Below are 12778 nucleotides of genomic sequence, written 5' to 3'. Positions count from 1 at the left end.
TTCCCCATTTATGGCCTTATTTAAGAGAATTATTTAACAGAGTATTATTATTATTAAGAGATTATTTAACAGAATTACTTAAGAGAAATCACCACATCTTCGCCACAGCTGCGCCTCACGCTGGCCAACTGTCCTGTGTCAAGCGTCATGACCTTCAAGTTCCTGGGATTTAACCAACATCAACTCCATCCTCAGCACAGGAAAAAATTGTCGCTACCCCTGTTTTGATAGCATGTCCAGTGATTTTCTTTCCCCCTCTCAGTAAGGGCTCTATGCAAGTTAATAAAAGAGGGGAACTACTTTGTGTGCAGGTTTTTTCTTTGTTGTTCCAAGTTATCCGAAACAGCATTGTATAGAATTGACAGTGAAAAAAATATTTGTACTTTTACTTTTACATGTGTACTATTTTTGTACTTAAGTACATTTCAGTCCACTTTTTTTCTTTTACTTTAGTAAAGCAGTTGAATCAGTACTTTTGTACTGTACCTAGAGTGTGACTGTGTGAGTACTTTCGCCACCTGTAGTTGGTGTAGGTCAGGGATTTTTTTTTTTAAATGAGTTATTAGTCCAAGTATACAAAATGCGTTTAGAAAATGTTATGCCAGCGGTTATGGTACAGTTGCTTCAAATATTTGGATTTTTTTCAAGAGATTTTTTAAAGAGAGAGTATCATTGTAAAAGTGGGTTAAGGAAGCTATTTGCTGACTATATTTACATTTGTGAATATACATTTTTGACAATAATATTAACAGGTTGACGAAGAATGCATCTCCTTTTTCGTGTTTTCTGAAAGTGTAGGTCAGTCAGGGATAGGAGTACGTTCTGAACCTGGACCTTATAAAACAGTTCCATTCCTTTTCACTAGGTGGCAATGGTCAAGCCGACCGTCTTTTTCAGAACTGTTGAAAAGCGCCGAAGAATATAGTAAGCCACGCCCTGTCGTCGCGGGCCATTGTGCAGTTAAGCTGCCTTTCTCGTTCCGCATTCTTGTTTTCCTGTTGCTCCGACTGGCGTCCATTGTTGGATTTTGAGCTTCATAATTCGACAAAATGTCTCGGGTGTATATCGGAAGGCTGAGCTATCGGGCCAGGGAAAAGGACGTCGAGAGGTTCTTCAAGAGCTACGGGAAGATTCTGGAAGTGGATCTAAAAAACGGGTAACATTTCGGCCTCCCCCCCCTCGACGGTCCTGCTAGAAAGCTAATGTCGATTAGCTTCAGCTAACTTTGGTGCATGGGCCTCGTCCGTCTGTGCAGGCTCTACTAACGAATGGTGTTTGTTGTCAAATATTTAAGCAGACTGCGCGTCAGTCGTCGAGTGTGTTTAATGATGCATATTTCTTTTGCACACTTCCCCTGCTAGTAATAATTTGGGATATTTTGCTACGCGAGCTAGCGAGCGCCAGACGTGGCAATGTCACGATGTGAACGTGCAAGAATGTGTATTTGAAACGGTAAAAGTCAATAAAATCAACCTTTTTACTCTTTTTATTTGCAATCTCGTGGTCTTACTTTATTCATTTGAAATATTTTAGTGTGATGTTGTAACGTGGTAATAAAACGAGCGTTCTTCCCAGGTATGGGTTTGTTGAATTTGATGACCCGCGCGACGCCGACGATGCGGTGTACGACCTGAACGGGAAGGAGCTGTGCGGGGAGCGAGTGATTGTGGAGCACACCAAAGGTCCCCGTCGTGATGGAGGCTACAGTGGCGGCGGCGGTGGTGGTGGAGGAGGGCGAGGAAGCAGTGAGTTCACCAACTAAACCGTTTTTCGTTTCACGTCAATATATATTTATATATAGATATATATATATATATTTTTTAATTTCAGTCTTGATTAACTTTGGTGCTAAACTGTTGTAGTTGGCGGCTTGGGTGCATTCACTTTATATTGAATAGGGTATATCCGCAACCAATTTTTGCATTAGGCAGAACAGGTCGAAGCATTTCCTTTGGATTCAGGTGACTGGCGGAACCCTATAGAAGGAGACTGGGACAAGGCACTCGGAGGAACTTTAAACGTGTAGTATGTCTTTTTCTTGACACAAGATGTGTTCAGGAGCCACCAATTATGACAATGTCCGATGTTTAGGCGTCGTTCATGTTTACTTATCTCCTATATTTATAAATAAATGATATACATGTAGTTAACCTTTGTCCAAAGATGCCATAGTTACCATAGAGAAAACACAATTTTAGCAAGTTTGGGTTCAACCCATAACATTATCAGCCCGCAGTTACGCTAGTTATCCCAGCATACACAGAACTCCACTAATCTGGTTTTTGGGTTGGGTGGATTGGTCTTGCTTTTGTCCATAATGACTGGAGGTGTTGAAAAGATTACCTACTCCCTAATCAATTTACAGCAAACCACATTCAATAGCAAAAATCTGAAAAATAGGTGACGCCCCATCCAAAAGGGGTTTGTAATTGCATATAGATGCCACAAGATGGGGCCAAACTACTTAAAACTGAGGATCATGAAGCACCAACACCATGCATCTAGCATATACACAATCATGAACCCATGTAACATAAATTTAAATTTTTAGTAGTCAAATTATTCTACACAAACGACCCAACTTCACATGATGTTTATAAATTGTATTAGCTAAATAACACGCATGCACATGTTGGGGAATACAGGCAAATGGTAATGGCAAGGTAAACTACACAGGCTATTTGTAGCTGCATTGGGAGAGAAGCAGAAACATCTCTGTGCAGCAGGTGTATTTAAGGACAGCCAACAAAATAGGACAGCTCAAACCTTGACAAAAACACTCAATGAAAATCCAACACAACCACACAGACAGATTTCACACAAATGTAAGCAAATTTTGGTTTGTTGGTATGTTGTGAGATTTTTCTAATGTGAAGTTTGTGCCTTGGCTCAGTAAAGATTGGTAAACCGTGCTTTAAAGCATTTGGATTGGAAAGTAAGCATTTTAGTGTCAGTAGACACTTATAAGTGCAAATACCCCCGGCCCCCAACTCTGTATTCATGCGTCTGGCATATGTCAGCCCCATTGGTTTTTGACAGCCCTCTTGCAAGCATACATATCTCTGTTTCTGAAATTGGACTTTCCAGAGTGGGTAATGCGTTTGCTGTTGCCATGCAAATTGACCAATTGCATGAAATCTAAATCACTTCGGACAATGGAATAGCAGACGACGGAGATTTCCTGAGAAATTTGAATGCACCCAAGCCACCAATGACTAGTGAAATGAAACCATGTAGCAATTTACAAAAAGTAGTGACAAAAGAAAAACGTTTTCATTTGATAGTTCTGAATTTAGTATTTATATTGTTCAGTATGTTGTGAATGCTATTGTCATTCTATTTTTAACATTCTATTAAAGTTGATTGTCAATTTTAAAAGGTAAAGATTTAACAAAGAACCTCAATGTTTCAATTGAAAGAGTCCTTTGCTGACTGCCTGCCCTATTGCTGGCCATGGTGTCCCCCCTTTCCAAGAGTGTGGTTTGACCATTCTGGGCCCCTGGGCAGACCAAAAAAGGGAGCCATTGTGAATGAAGACCGCTATTGCCATTAGGCCCAGCCCAGGCCGGGTGGTGAGGATGCCATGGGGGTTAGGAACAGATGTGGGTTTAGCCTCAAAAAGAACATTTATTCTAACAGTCAGTTGTTTTTAGGCTTAGTTTAGTATTTTTGTTCACCGGAATTATTTCCTTGATCAGATTTATGTAATTTTAAATGATTTACAATATATATATCCTATTTTTTTTCTTACATTTAATGAGCTTTACTTTTTATGTATAGACAGATGTAGCTTGTCAATTTTAATTAATGTACATAGATTGTCTTTTTTTTTTTTTGTCTAAGACATAGGAGCTTAAAATTATGCCGTTTTTTTTATTTTCAGTGTGGCTTTAATTATTTGTAGAAAATAGTGTGGAATTCAGAATGATAAGTGCATCTCCGTTGCTGCGCGGTCCTCATTTTGTTGCTCTTTCCTTGTTACCTTGAAAGGTGGTTACGGAGGGCGTTGGGGCAGAGACCGCTATGGTCCACCTATTAGGACGGACTATCGGCTCATTGTTGAGAATCTGTCCAGCAGATGCAGCTGGCAGGACTTAAAGGTGCATTTTATTATTTGAAAGAAATATTATACACGTGTTGTTGTCTTCATCTAAAATGTACTTTTTTCCCCCCCTTAAGGATTACATGAGGCAAGCAGGGGAGGTGACTTACGCTGACACGCACAAGGGCCGAAAGAATGAAGGGGTCATCGAGTTCAGGCTCTACGCTGACATGAAGCGGGCTCTGGAGAAGCTGGATGGCACAGAGGTCAACGGCAGAAAGATCCGTCTCATCGAAGACCGCCCCGGAGCCAAACGCCGCCGTTCCTATTCTCGCAGCAGAAGCCGCTCCAGGTACGAAGCACAACACAGGACAAATGGTTACTGCTAGCACTGAAAACTGGGGTAGATTAAACTAAGTTGTCATTACACGTCAAATACAAGGTAATGAAATGACAATCTAACCAACTGCCTAAGAAGAAATTCAAAAGCATATCATCTAAATACATGTCAACATGAGTGAGTATTTCGACTTGTATGCTACCCTTCAAAAGTTTGGGTCACTAAGAAATTTCCTTATTTTTTTAAAGGACAGAACAGTTATTTTAAATGAAGATAATATTGATCTGATCAGAAATACGGTCTAGAAGGTGATTCAGCTTCACTTAATTATCCCATTTTATATCTACAGTTTTGGTTCTCCACTAGGTAGCAGAAGGTACATAATTAACCTGTGAGATTATTCCCCCCCCTTAAGGTAATATATTGTGCCTTGGCTCAAAGGTTGGGAAGCTCTGGTCTTGACGTTAATGTTTAAAAAAAAAACAATAGCGATTGCAGTTATTGAAGAAAAAAAGAGTATACAGAATATACTGAACATGTGTACAGTAGTTCAATGGTATGGTTACTGTATTTATGGAATTGTGGTATAAATGCACAGTAGTGCAAATACAATATGTACAGTTGTGCAAATATACTTGATGATCCAACAGATTGAAGTAAGTGCACCTGTTGCCTATTTAGGTCCCGCTCCAGGAGCCGCAGGTCCCGCAAGAGTCGAAGCCGCAGTGAAAGCAGCAGCCGGAGCCGCTCCCGCTCCAGGTGAGACGTTGCATCACTCCTGGCCTTAACAATATCAGATGCTCATGATGATCATTGATATCTAATCCAAGTTGGACCTTTTGCCTGCAGGCCTGCTTCTCGCTCCCGCAGTCACTCCAACAGCAAGAAGAGTAAAGGAAAGGACAAGAAGGAAGATGAGCGCAGCAACGGAGACCAGAAAGACAAAGACCTAAGCAGGAGCCGCAGCCCCAAAAGCAAAAAGATCAAGAAAGAAGGAAAGAAGAGCAAGAAGGACGACTCGAGGTCCAGATCCAGGTCTCGCTCCCGTTCCGTCTCCAGGAAGTCTGAATCTAAGGGTCGTGACCCTCCCAAGAGCGACGAGGAGGCAGGCGAACAGGAGCGGGGCTCTCGCTCCTGCTCTCCCGCTGACTCAAAATCCAGAGCCAGGTCTAAATCTAAATCTAAATCCAAATCCAAATCCAAGTCTAAATCCAAGTCCCGCTCCCCTTCCCCAGTCAAAGAGCGTTCTCGCTCCCGATCCGCTTCCCGTTCAGTCTCTCGCTCCAAATCCCGTTCCCAGTCCCGCTCTCGTTCCCGCTCATAGTTGAGATTTTTGGACTGTTTGTCATCACCTAGTGTCCCCCTCTTCCTCCACTTTGACATTTCCCAACCCACAGACGGGTACTTCCCATTTTTGATAAGTAGCTATACATCCCAGATGCTTGCTCTTGTCTCATGCACATGCTTCTCCATTTTATTTGCTTTTACACATTTTTCTCCTTTACCGTAGACCCAAATTAGCAGGCTTTTTGTTAAAGTTGCAGTTGGTGATACTCCGTTCTATAAGTTGGTGGTATGCATTTTAGCCCCTTTTGTCCTTAAATATAGATGCTAATTCTGTACCGCTGTACTTTATTGGAATGTTTCACCTTTTGTGAAAGCTGTGACATTTAATTTCAAATAAAAAAAAAAAAAATTAAAGAAAAAGCCTCCTGATTGTGTTTTATGGTCTCTGTAGATCTTTCGCAGCAACAATGACTACTGCTTTAAAATAAAAGCACACGATCATATGGAAGACTGGGTGTTTAATATGTTGGGTCTTTATCTATAGCAACAATCATTAACCACTGTATAAAATAAATTTTCATTAAAGTCCATTCAAATATTTTTTACATGCGGCACCAAGGGCTATATTACATTTCTGTAAAGGTACTGTGCCAATTTTTCAATTTTGCAGTATGTCATCATGGACAAATAAACAGGTTGCTCATTGAGCCACATGATTCCTGCAAAACTGTTTTGTCACACAGCTCCCTCTTATTTCAGTACAACCCCAATTCCAATGTAGTCGGGACATTTAGTTAGTTGGAAAAAGGTTACAGACTGCTGCTGCTTTTGTTGTTTACCAAGACAGCAAACTGACAGTTTCAATCACCACATTAGTGCATCTTGGTTCTCCAGGGGCTGAGTGAGTGTAAGCAATATGAGTCCAACACACGTCAGTCGTCGTCATCCTCAGAAGACGACCGCGTTGCTCCACCGCTGTCGTCTCGGTAGTTTCGAGCCAATAAGCGCAACTGCTCTAGGGCCTCGCTGTAGTCCGCTGTTTCAGGGCCCTGGGAAAGAAAGCTGGGAGCCACGCGGCGGATGTCGAAAGCGCTGACACTGCGATGCAACTCCGCGAGCCACGGGTCCAGCGCGGGCCCTGACTGGAGAGACGTCATGACTGGTACAGAGGTGACGACTGGTTGGGCGAACGGAGCTACAAAGAGCAGATCATTTAGCATAGAACAGTACTAAATACATTTCAGAGCAGAGGATCATGGGACGTAAGAAACTCACAACTGGTTGCAAGCAGTTGGCTGTGCTCGAGACCTCGCTCGGTGAGAGACTGACTGAATATCCGTGGGAAGGGTGGGGTCAATTTACTGGGACTGGACACGAGCTGTAGAGCCCTGGAAGGAGGAAAATGAAGTTTCTCAACATAGAGACATTTTGATACCAAATGGGCTGAATGATTACTCAATTTTTGCAAATAATTCAAGTTTATTGCTCAGGATTTTGTTTTTTTGTTAAATAGAATCCAAATTACTTTAAAAATGATAAGGCCATATTGCCCAGTCCTAACAGATGAATGCATAAGTTTTGGGTCTTACAGAGGAGCTGTAGGATAGAAAGATGTAATATAAGATGCCAGGACATCTTCCCCGCTCTGGAGCTTGTGGAGAGGAGATAGAAGTTCCGTCCCTGGAGCAACAGAACTGATCAGAAAAAAAGAAAAAGAATAATTGTCTCCACAAACTTTGAGGAAGATTCATTAAAAGTATGAATGACAACAAAATGTACCTAGTGAGTCGTTGGCCTTCCAAGCCTTTGAGTGTCACCCACTGGCCATAGCATCGACCGTCGGCTGCCTCGGCGCACGTTGACAGTGGTTTCCAAGGCAACGAGTCAGCACAGGCGCTCAGGGCATCGGGGAAAGAGCTGCCGTGCATTATTGGAAACGGGACGACACCGTAAGCCGCCACCACCTATTATTAAATACATCATGCTCAGCATTAAGGATGTACATTTGAAAATTATTATTATAATGGATGGATGGATGGAACTACAAATGATGTATCTTCTGTCATCTATCTAGGCCAGCGACATATAGTGACCGGCAGAACAATTAAATACCCTTCCACTAGCTGGCAGAAGGTACAATTATACGTTGTATTCACTTGTTGCCATTCATACAAATTTGTGAGTAAATTGAGATAAGATCATCATAACTTCAGTATAATACAGGTACATCTAAATAAATTACAAGTGTCAAAAGCTTAATTTAGTTAAGTAGTTCAACTCAAAAAGTGAAACTCATCATAGAGATCACTACACACAATGAAATATTCCATGATTTATTTTTAATGTATGTAACTTTGATGATTATAGCTGACAGCCAACAAAACCCCAAATTCACCATATCTAGAAACTAGAATTTTATGTAACAATCAAGAAACAATGAAAATGATTTTTAAAGTAGAAATTAGGCAAGAAGGGATCACACTCCTCAGCCTCCCTGGTAAGGTCTCTACAGGGGTGCTGGAGAGGAGGGTCTGTCGGGAAGTCGAATCTCAGATTCAGGAGGAGCAGTGTGGTTTTCGTCCTGGCCGTGGAACAGTGGACCAGCTCTACACCCTCGGCAGGGTCCTCGAGGATGCGTGGGTGTTCGCCCAACCAGTCTACATGTGTTTTGTGGACTTGGAGATGGCACGTGACCGTTTCCCTTGGGGTGTCCTATGGGGGGTGCTTCGGGAGTATGGGGTACCGAACCCCCTGATACGGGCTGTTCGGTCCCTGTACGACCGGTGTCAGAGCTTGGTCCGGATTGCCGGTAGTAAGTCGGACTCCGCCAAGGCTGCCTTTTGTCACCGATTCTGTTCATAATTTTTATGGACAGAATTTCTAGGCGCAGCCGAGGCGTAGAGGGGGTCTGGTTTGGTGGCCTCAGTATTGCATCGCTGCTTTTTGCAGATCATGTGGTTCTGTTCGGTTCATCAAGCAGTGATCTCCAACTCTCACTGGAGCAGTTTGCAGCTGAGTGTGAAGCGGCTGGGATGAGAATCAGCACCTCCAAATCTGAGACCATGGTCCTCAGTCTGAAAAGGGTGGCGTGCCCTTCTCCAAGTCGGGGATGAGATCCTGCCCCAAGTGGAGGAGTTCAAGTATCTTGGGGAATTGTTCATGAGTGAGGGAAGAATGGAATGGGAGATCGACAGGTGGATCGGTGCAGCGTCTGCAGTGATGCGGACTTTGTACCGGTACGTTATGGTAAAGAAGGAGCTAAGCCGAAAGGCGAAGCTCTCGATTTACCAGTCGCTCTACGTTCGTACCCTCACCTATGGTCACGAGCTGTGGGTCATGACCGAAAGAACAAGATCCCGGACACAAGCGGCCAAAATAAGTTTCCTCCGCAGGCTGTCTGGGCTCTCCCTTAGAGATAGGGTGAGAAGCTCGGTCATCCGGGAGGATTTCAGAGTAGAGCCATATGAGGTGGCTGGGGCATCTGATTCGGATGCCTCCCCGGTGAGGTGTTCCGGGCAAATACTCCCAAAAACAAATCCAAGAACTTTCAACTAGATTTAACACAATGACATCACCTTTCTGCCCGACGTAGACAGCGAGTCTGCCAGCTGCCACATGGGGATGCAGTTGTTCCTCAGCCTGTACGGCACAGTGAGCGCATCCAGAGCGAGAGACAGGACAGAGCTGGAGTGGTACCAAAGTGACGGCTGCAACACATAAACCTAAATGTTATGGAGAACTGAAATATAACGACAATGTGATTAAAGAAATGCAATCTACTTTTAATGGCTAGGCTGTGTTAGGTTGAACTTGACCGATGGATGCTAATACACTGCTCACCAAACGTTTGGGATATTCGGTAAAATGCATTATAAGCTTTTCATGTGAACTTAATTTGACCTTCCTTAAACCTTTGAATGCACATGTCCAACGTTTCAGTACTTTTAGCAAGTTGCTGTTCTCTAACAAAGAGCTGAACAGCAAAATTCACAAAGAGGTGTTTGATCTAACATTGTCGTGCAGTTTAGGTTCATCGTGAAATTGCACCCGACATTATAACCGAATATCCCTAACCTTTTTGAGTAGTAAAAGTCTTACTTTGAAAAAAAGAAAAAAAAAAAAAAACTTACATCATAGTTCAGGTTAGGGAAGCTTATAGGAGACGACGGTCGGAGGCCCAGTCCTCCTCGCAGTGTCAGCGGACAGAAGAAGGAGCTGTGACTGGCCATGTGGACCATCCCTAATGCACAGTTCAACAGATGGTAGCGGTCCTTCATTGGAGTCTGCTTGAACAGAAACAACCTGTCGGCGTCTGCAAAGAACACTGTATGAACACTGAACCTTGAGTCCAACTCACTGAATTTGGGTGACTGACGGGAGCCATCCCGTAGGTTAGGATGCCTCGACCACCGTAGGCGTCCTGTAGCAATTCTGTGACCTTTGAGCCCAGACCTGCAAAGCCATCGGCTAGGTCACACAGCACCTGGAAACCCTAAAGTGGAGATACAGCATATGATATATGATGTGATATGGAGAAGGGCAACAGAATAATCAAATTGCACTAACAGCAACTTGTCCAATGTTATTGGTCGCCTGAACCACACAACGTGATCCCCCCCCCCCCAAACCCTTCCTGTTCATTTGTTCAGAGTCATGCAGTATATTGGATCTGTATGCCTTTTTATCGCTGGAACAGCTTTACTGTAAAACAGCCGAGTTTTAAGAGCAACTTACCTGGAAGTAGTCACACTCCTCAACAAAGAAATGCAGTTTGTCATCCAGATCCTCCAACACTGGCCCCTGCAGCAGTGTTTCCCCCTGGCCAAAAGCCTCCAGACAGTCAGTTTCTCTGGTCACAAAATAAAGGGGAGAAAAAAATATCCATGCATGTATGAAAAAATAATATGTCTTCTTTAACAAATTCTACTGGCAAAACACACAACACACAAACAAATATCTTAATCTACAATTTACCCATCATGGTTGTACTGGTGGATAATGGAGATGGTGCGAGGGTGCAAGTGGATGCGCAGGAAGTCAGACCAGACCTTAACGCTACCCTCCAGCTTGTAGTTCTTCTGGACTTGAGCAAGCCGACTGTTCACAGTATCCACGCTCAGAGAACCTGCGGGGCAGGTGAACCTCTGAGAAAGAAGGGCTGAATAAGTAAGATTTGATTAGGTTTTACTTACGTTCACAGTGATATTGGAAGTTGGAAGAAAAATGTGCCTGAGTCAGTATGTCCCCACACTGAGTACAAAGAGCATGAGGCTATTGAATGTCACAAGAACTGGTGTATATTTAGATATCACCTAAAGCAATGTTTAATTGTATAAATATGAACTTGTTGGTTTCATTACAAACCAAAATACTCACATCCAAGTTGTCCAGGTCTTCAAGAAAGGAGTTTTTTGCAGGAGGACTTTCTTCATGTATCATCAGGCTTCCATCCCTGTTATATGGAGAATACTTGGGATGGAATTTGGTGCTGGGTAGGTTCATCTAATCATATTACGAAAAATGGACTTTGTTTGTACATGAATATTTAGGTCTCTGGAGGGCCTACCTACCCATCAAGTGTGAAATTAAACAACCAAGTAAATCTATTTCCGAAAATATGTCTGTGAGTGAGACGTTCACTCGCTTTTTAAGACTATGGGCTCACCAAGTAGCCACCGCCTAGTCATGCTCAGCATTGGCCCAGCAGTAGAGGGGTTTGGGTGAGCAGTGGCTCGTTTGTATGAGATTAGACTCTAGCCTAAAAAAACAACAACAACAAACAAAAGCTAGGCTCAAAATAGAGGGTGTAATGTTTGCTGTAATTCTTGATCCTTGGGATATTTTGGAACAAAACCGTGTTACAATCATGTTTTTGGGAAAATTGCTTCAGTGGGGTAAAATGCATCCTAAGTCTCCTTTAGGCTACAGTATATAACAGAAAAATGCATTTGAAAATGTGAATTCAAAATCTTTGTATATGCTACTTTTGTTTTATATGGTTATTATTATGAGTAGTCACTCTTTACGCAACACCATAATGCTACAGTATATGCATATTTCTTCCAACATTAGAGTTTTGGCTCAATATGGAACATTTTGAGTCTGCTTCTAGTGTAGATGTGCAATATTACATTTTTTTTAATTTTTTTATTTTTTTAAATTGGATAATAACAACTACACGTGAGTGTCAATCGGAATGACTTTTGAAATATACATCAACATGTTATGCACTTGGCCTTCCACAAATGAGAGGGAAAAAGATAACTATCATACTGTCAATCTATTTACCAGGAAAGAGCAGAATTGTCTTTTCCAGTATCATACAGACTTCCCTCCTGCCTTAGAGTCTGCAGACTTCCTGTGTGGAAAAAAAACGTGATTAATATGGCTTCATATGCACTTACTCCCTAACTAACAATACTGTCTCATCAGGATTAGTTAACTATGCAGTAAAACCAAGTTACCTTTGAGGTCCATGGCAATGAGGCGTGGAGTGTAGGTGATGTTCCCACCAAGAGTTTGGCCTTCACGAAACATGACATCACTCTGGATCTCTCCAGGTGGCATCTCTGGGTCGTATGACAGAGACGCATCCTCCAAACACCGAACGAACGCATATCAGATTATTAAATTGCAAATTGACATTACACAGGTGATGATTTCACTGTGTTTCTGGGACAAACTTCAACGTCCGAGCAAATATTGACTACGTTTTACAATCAACGGCCTTTCTACTGCACATTTCTGATTCTCCTTAGATATGAGGCTTCATTGGGATTATAAAATACCATTCGGATGGATACCTTCCCTAACTTTAGGCTTGAGCAGCCTCCTGTCAACACACACAAAGCTAACATCAGCAAGCTAAGTTAGCCGGCAGTGTGTTCCTCACCTGTAAATTCCACCAATGAGTGCCCACAAAGTTGGAATAATGACCAAGCTGAAGCGTGATGACCTCTCTACAAAAGTTACTCATTCTGACGGAAGGCAAATATTATATTAACATAAGAAACAATTTCATGTTACAAATGAGCGACATGTTTGGATATGACAACACAAAAGTTCGACGCAACACGGTGAAGACAAATGATTTCCGATTGGCTGTGTAA

At 42.5% G+C, this 12778-nt stretch overlaps 2 protein-coding genes across 3 annotated transcripts; one reads left to right on the top strand and one right to left on the bottom strand.

Annotated features, from left to right (window-relative positions):
• The first annotated feature begins 925 nt into the window (after window positions 1-925).
• srsf4 (serine and arginine rich splicing factor 4) lies at window positions 926-6089 on the top strand. The gene is made up of 6 exons (XM_061759797.1): window positions 926-1156; window positions 1576-1745; window positions 3991-4100; window positions 4180-4394; window positions 5064-5141; window positions 5232-6089. Exons 1-6 carry the CDS (start codon window positions 1050-1052, stop codon window positions 5704-5706), a joined length of 1155 nt encoding a protein of 384 aa, XP_061615781.1. The 5' UTR covers window positions 926-1049; the 3' UTR covers window positions 5707-6089.
• Window positions 6090-6170: 81 nt separating this feature from the next.
• Window positions 6171-12760, bottom strand: msto1 (misato mitochondrial distribution and morphology regulator 1). Of its 2 annotated transcripts, XM_061759795.1 has the most exons (14): window positions 12562-12760; window positions 12134-12263; window positions 11958-12027; window positions 11046-11121; window positions 10862-10919; window positions 10644-10794; window positions 10404-10518; window positions 10027-10161; window positions 9800-9952; window positions 9245-9376; window positions 7449-7633; window positions 7259-7363; window positions 6945-7057; window positions 6171-6864 (listed from the first exon to the last, which is right to left on the bottom strand). In XM_061759795.1, the coding sequence occupies exons 1-14, from the start codon at window positions 12643-12645 to the stop codon at window positions 6602-6604; spliced, it is 1770 nt and encodes a 589-aa protein (XP_061615779.1). In that variant the 5' UTR covers window positions 12646-12760; the 3' UTR covers window positions 6171-6601. The 2 variants fall into 2 exon arrangements, with proteins under 2 accessions (XP_061615779.1, XP_061615780.1); XM_061759796.1 differs by lacking the exon at window positions 10862-10919 and having other exon boundaries at window positions 10644-10813.
• Window positions 12761-12778: the final 18 nt, after the last annotated feature.

The sequence above is a fragment of the Phyllopteryx taeniolatus genome, chromosome 21 (assembly GCF_024500385.1).
Source record: "Phyllopteryx taeniolatus isolate TA_2022b chromosome 21, UOR_Ptae_1.2, whole genome shotgun sequence".
In the NCBI taxonomy this organism is placed as follows: domain Eukaryota; kingdom Metazoa; phylum Chordata; class Actinopteri; order Syngnathiformes; family Syngnathidae; genus Phyllopteryx; species Phyllopteryx taeniolatus.
The sequence above is the reverse complement of the archived record's forward strand: the minus strand, read 5'-3'. Positions and strand labels throughout refer to the sequence as shown.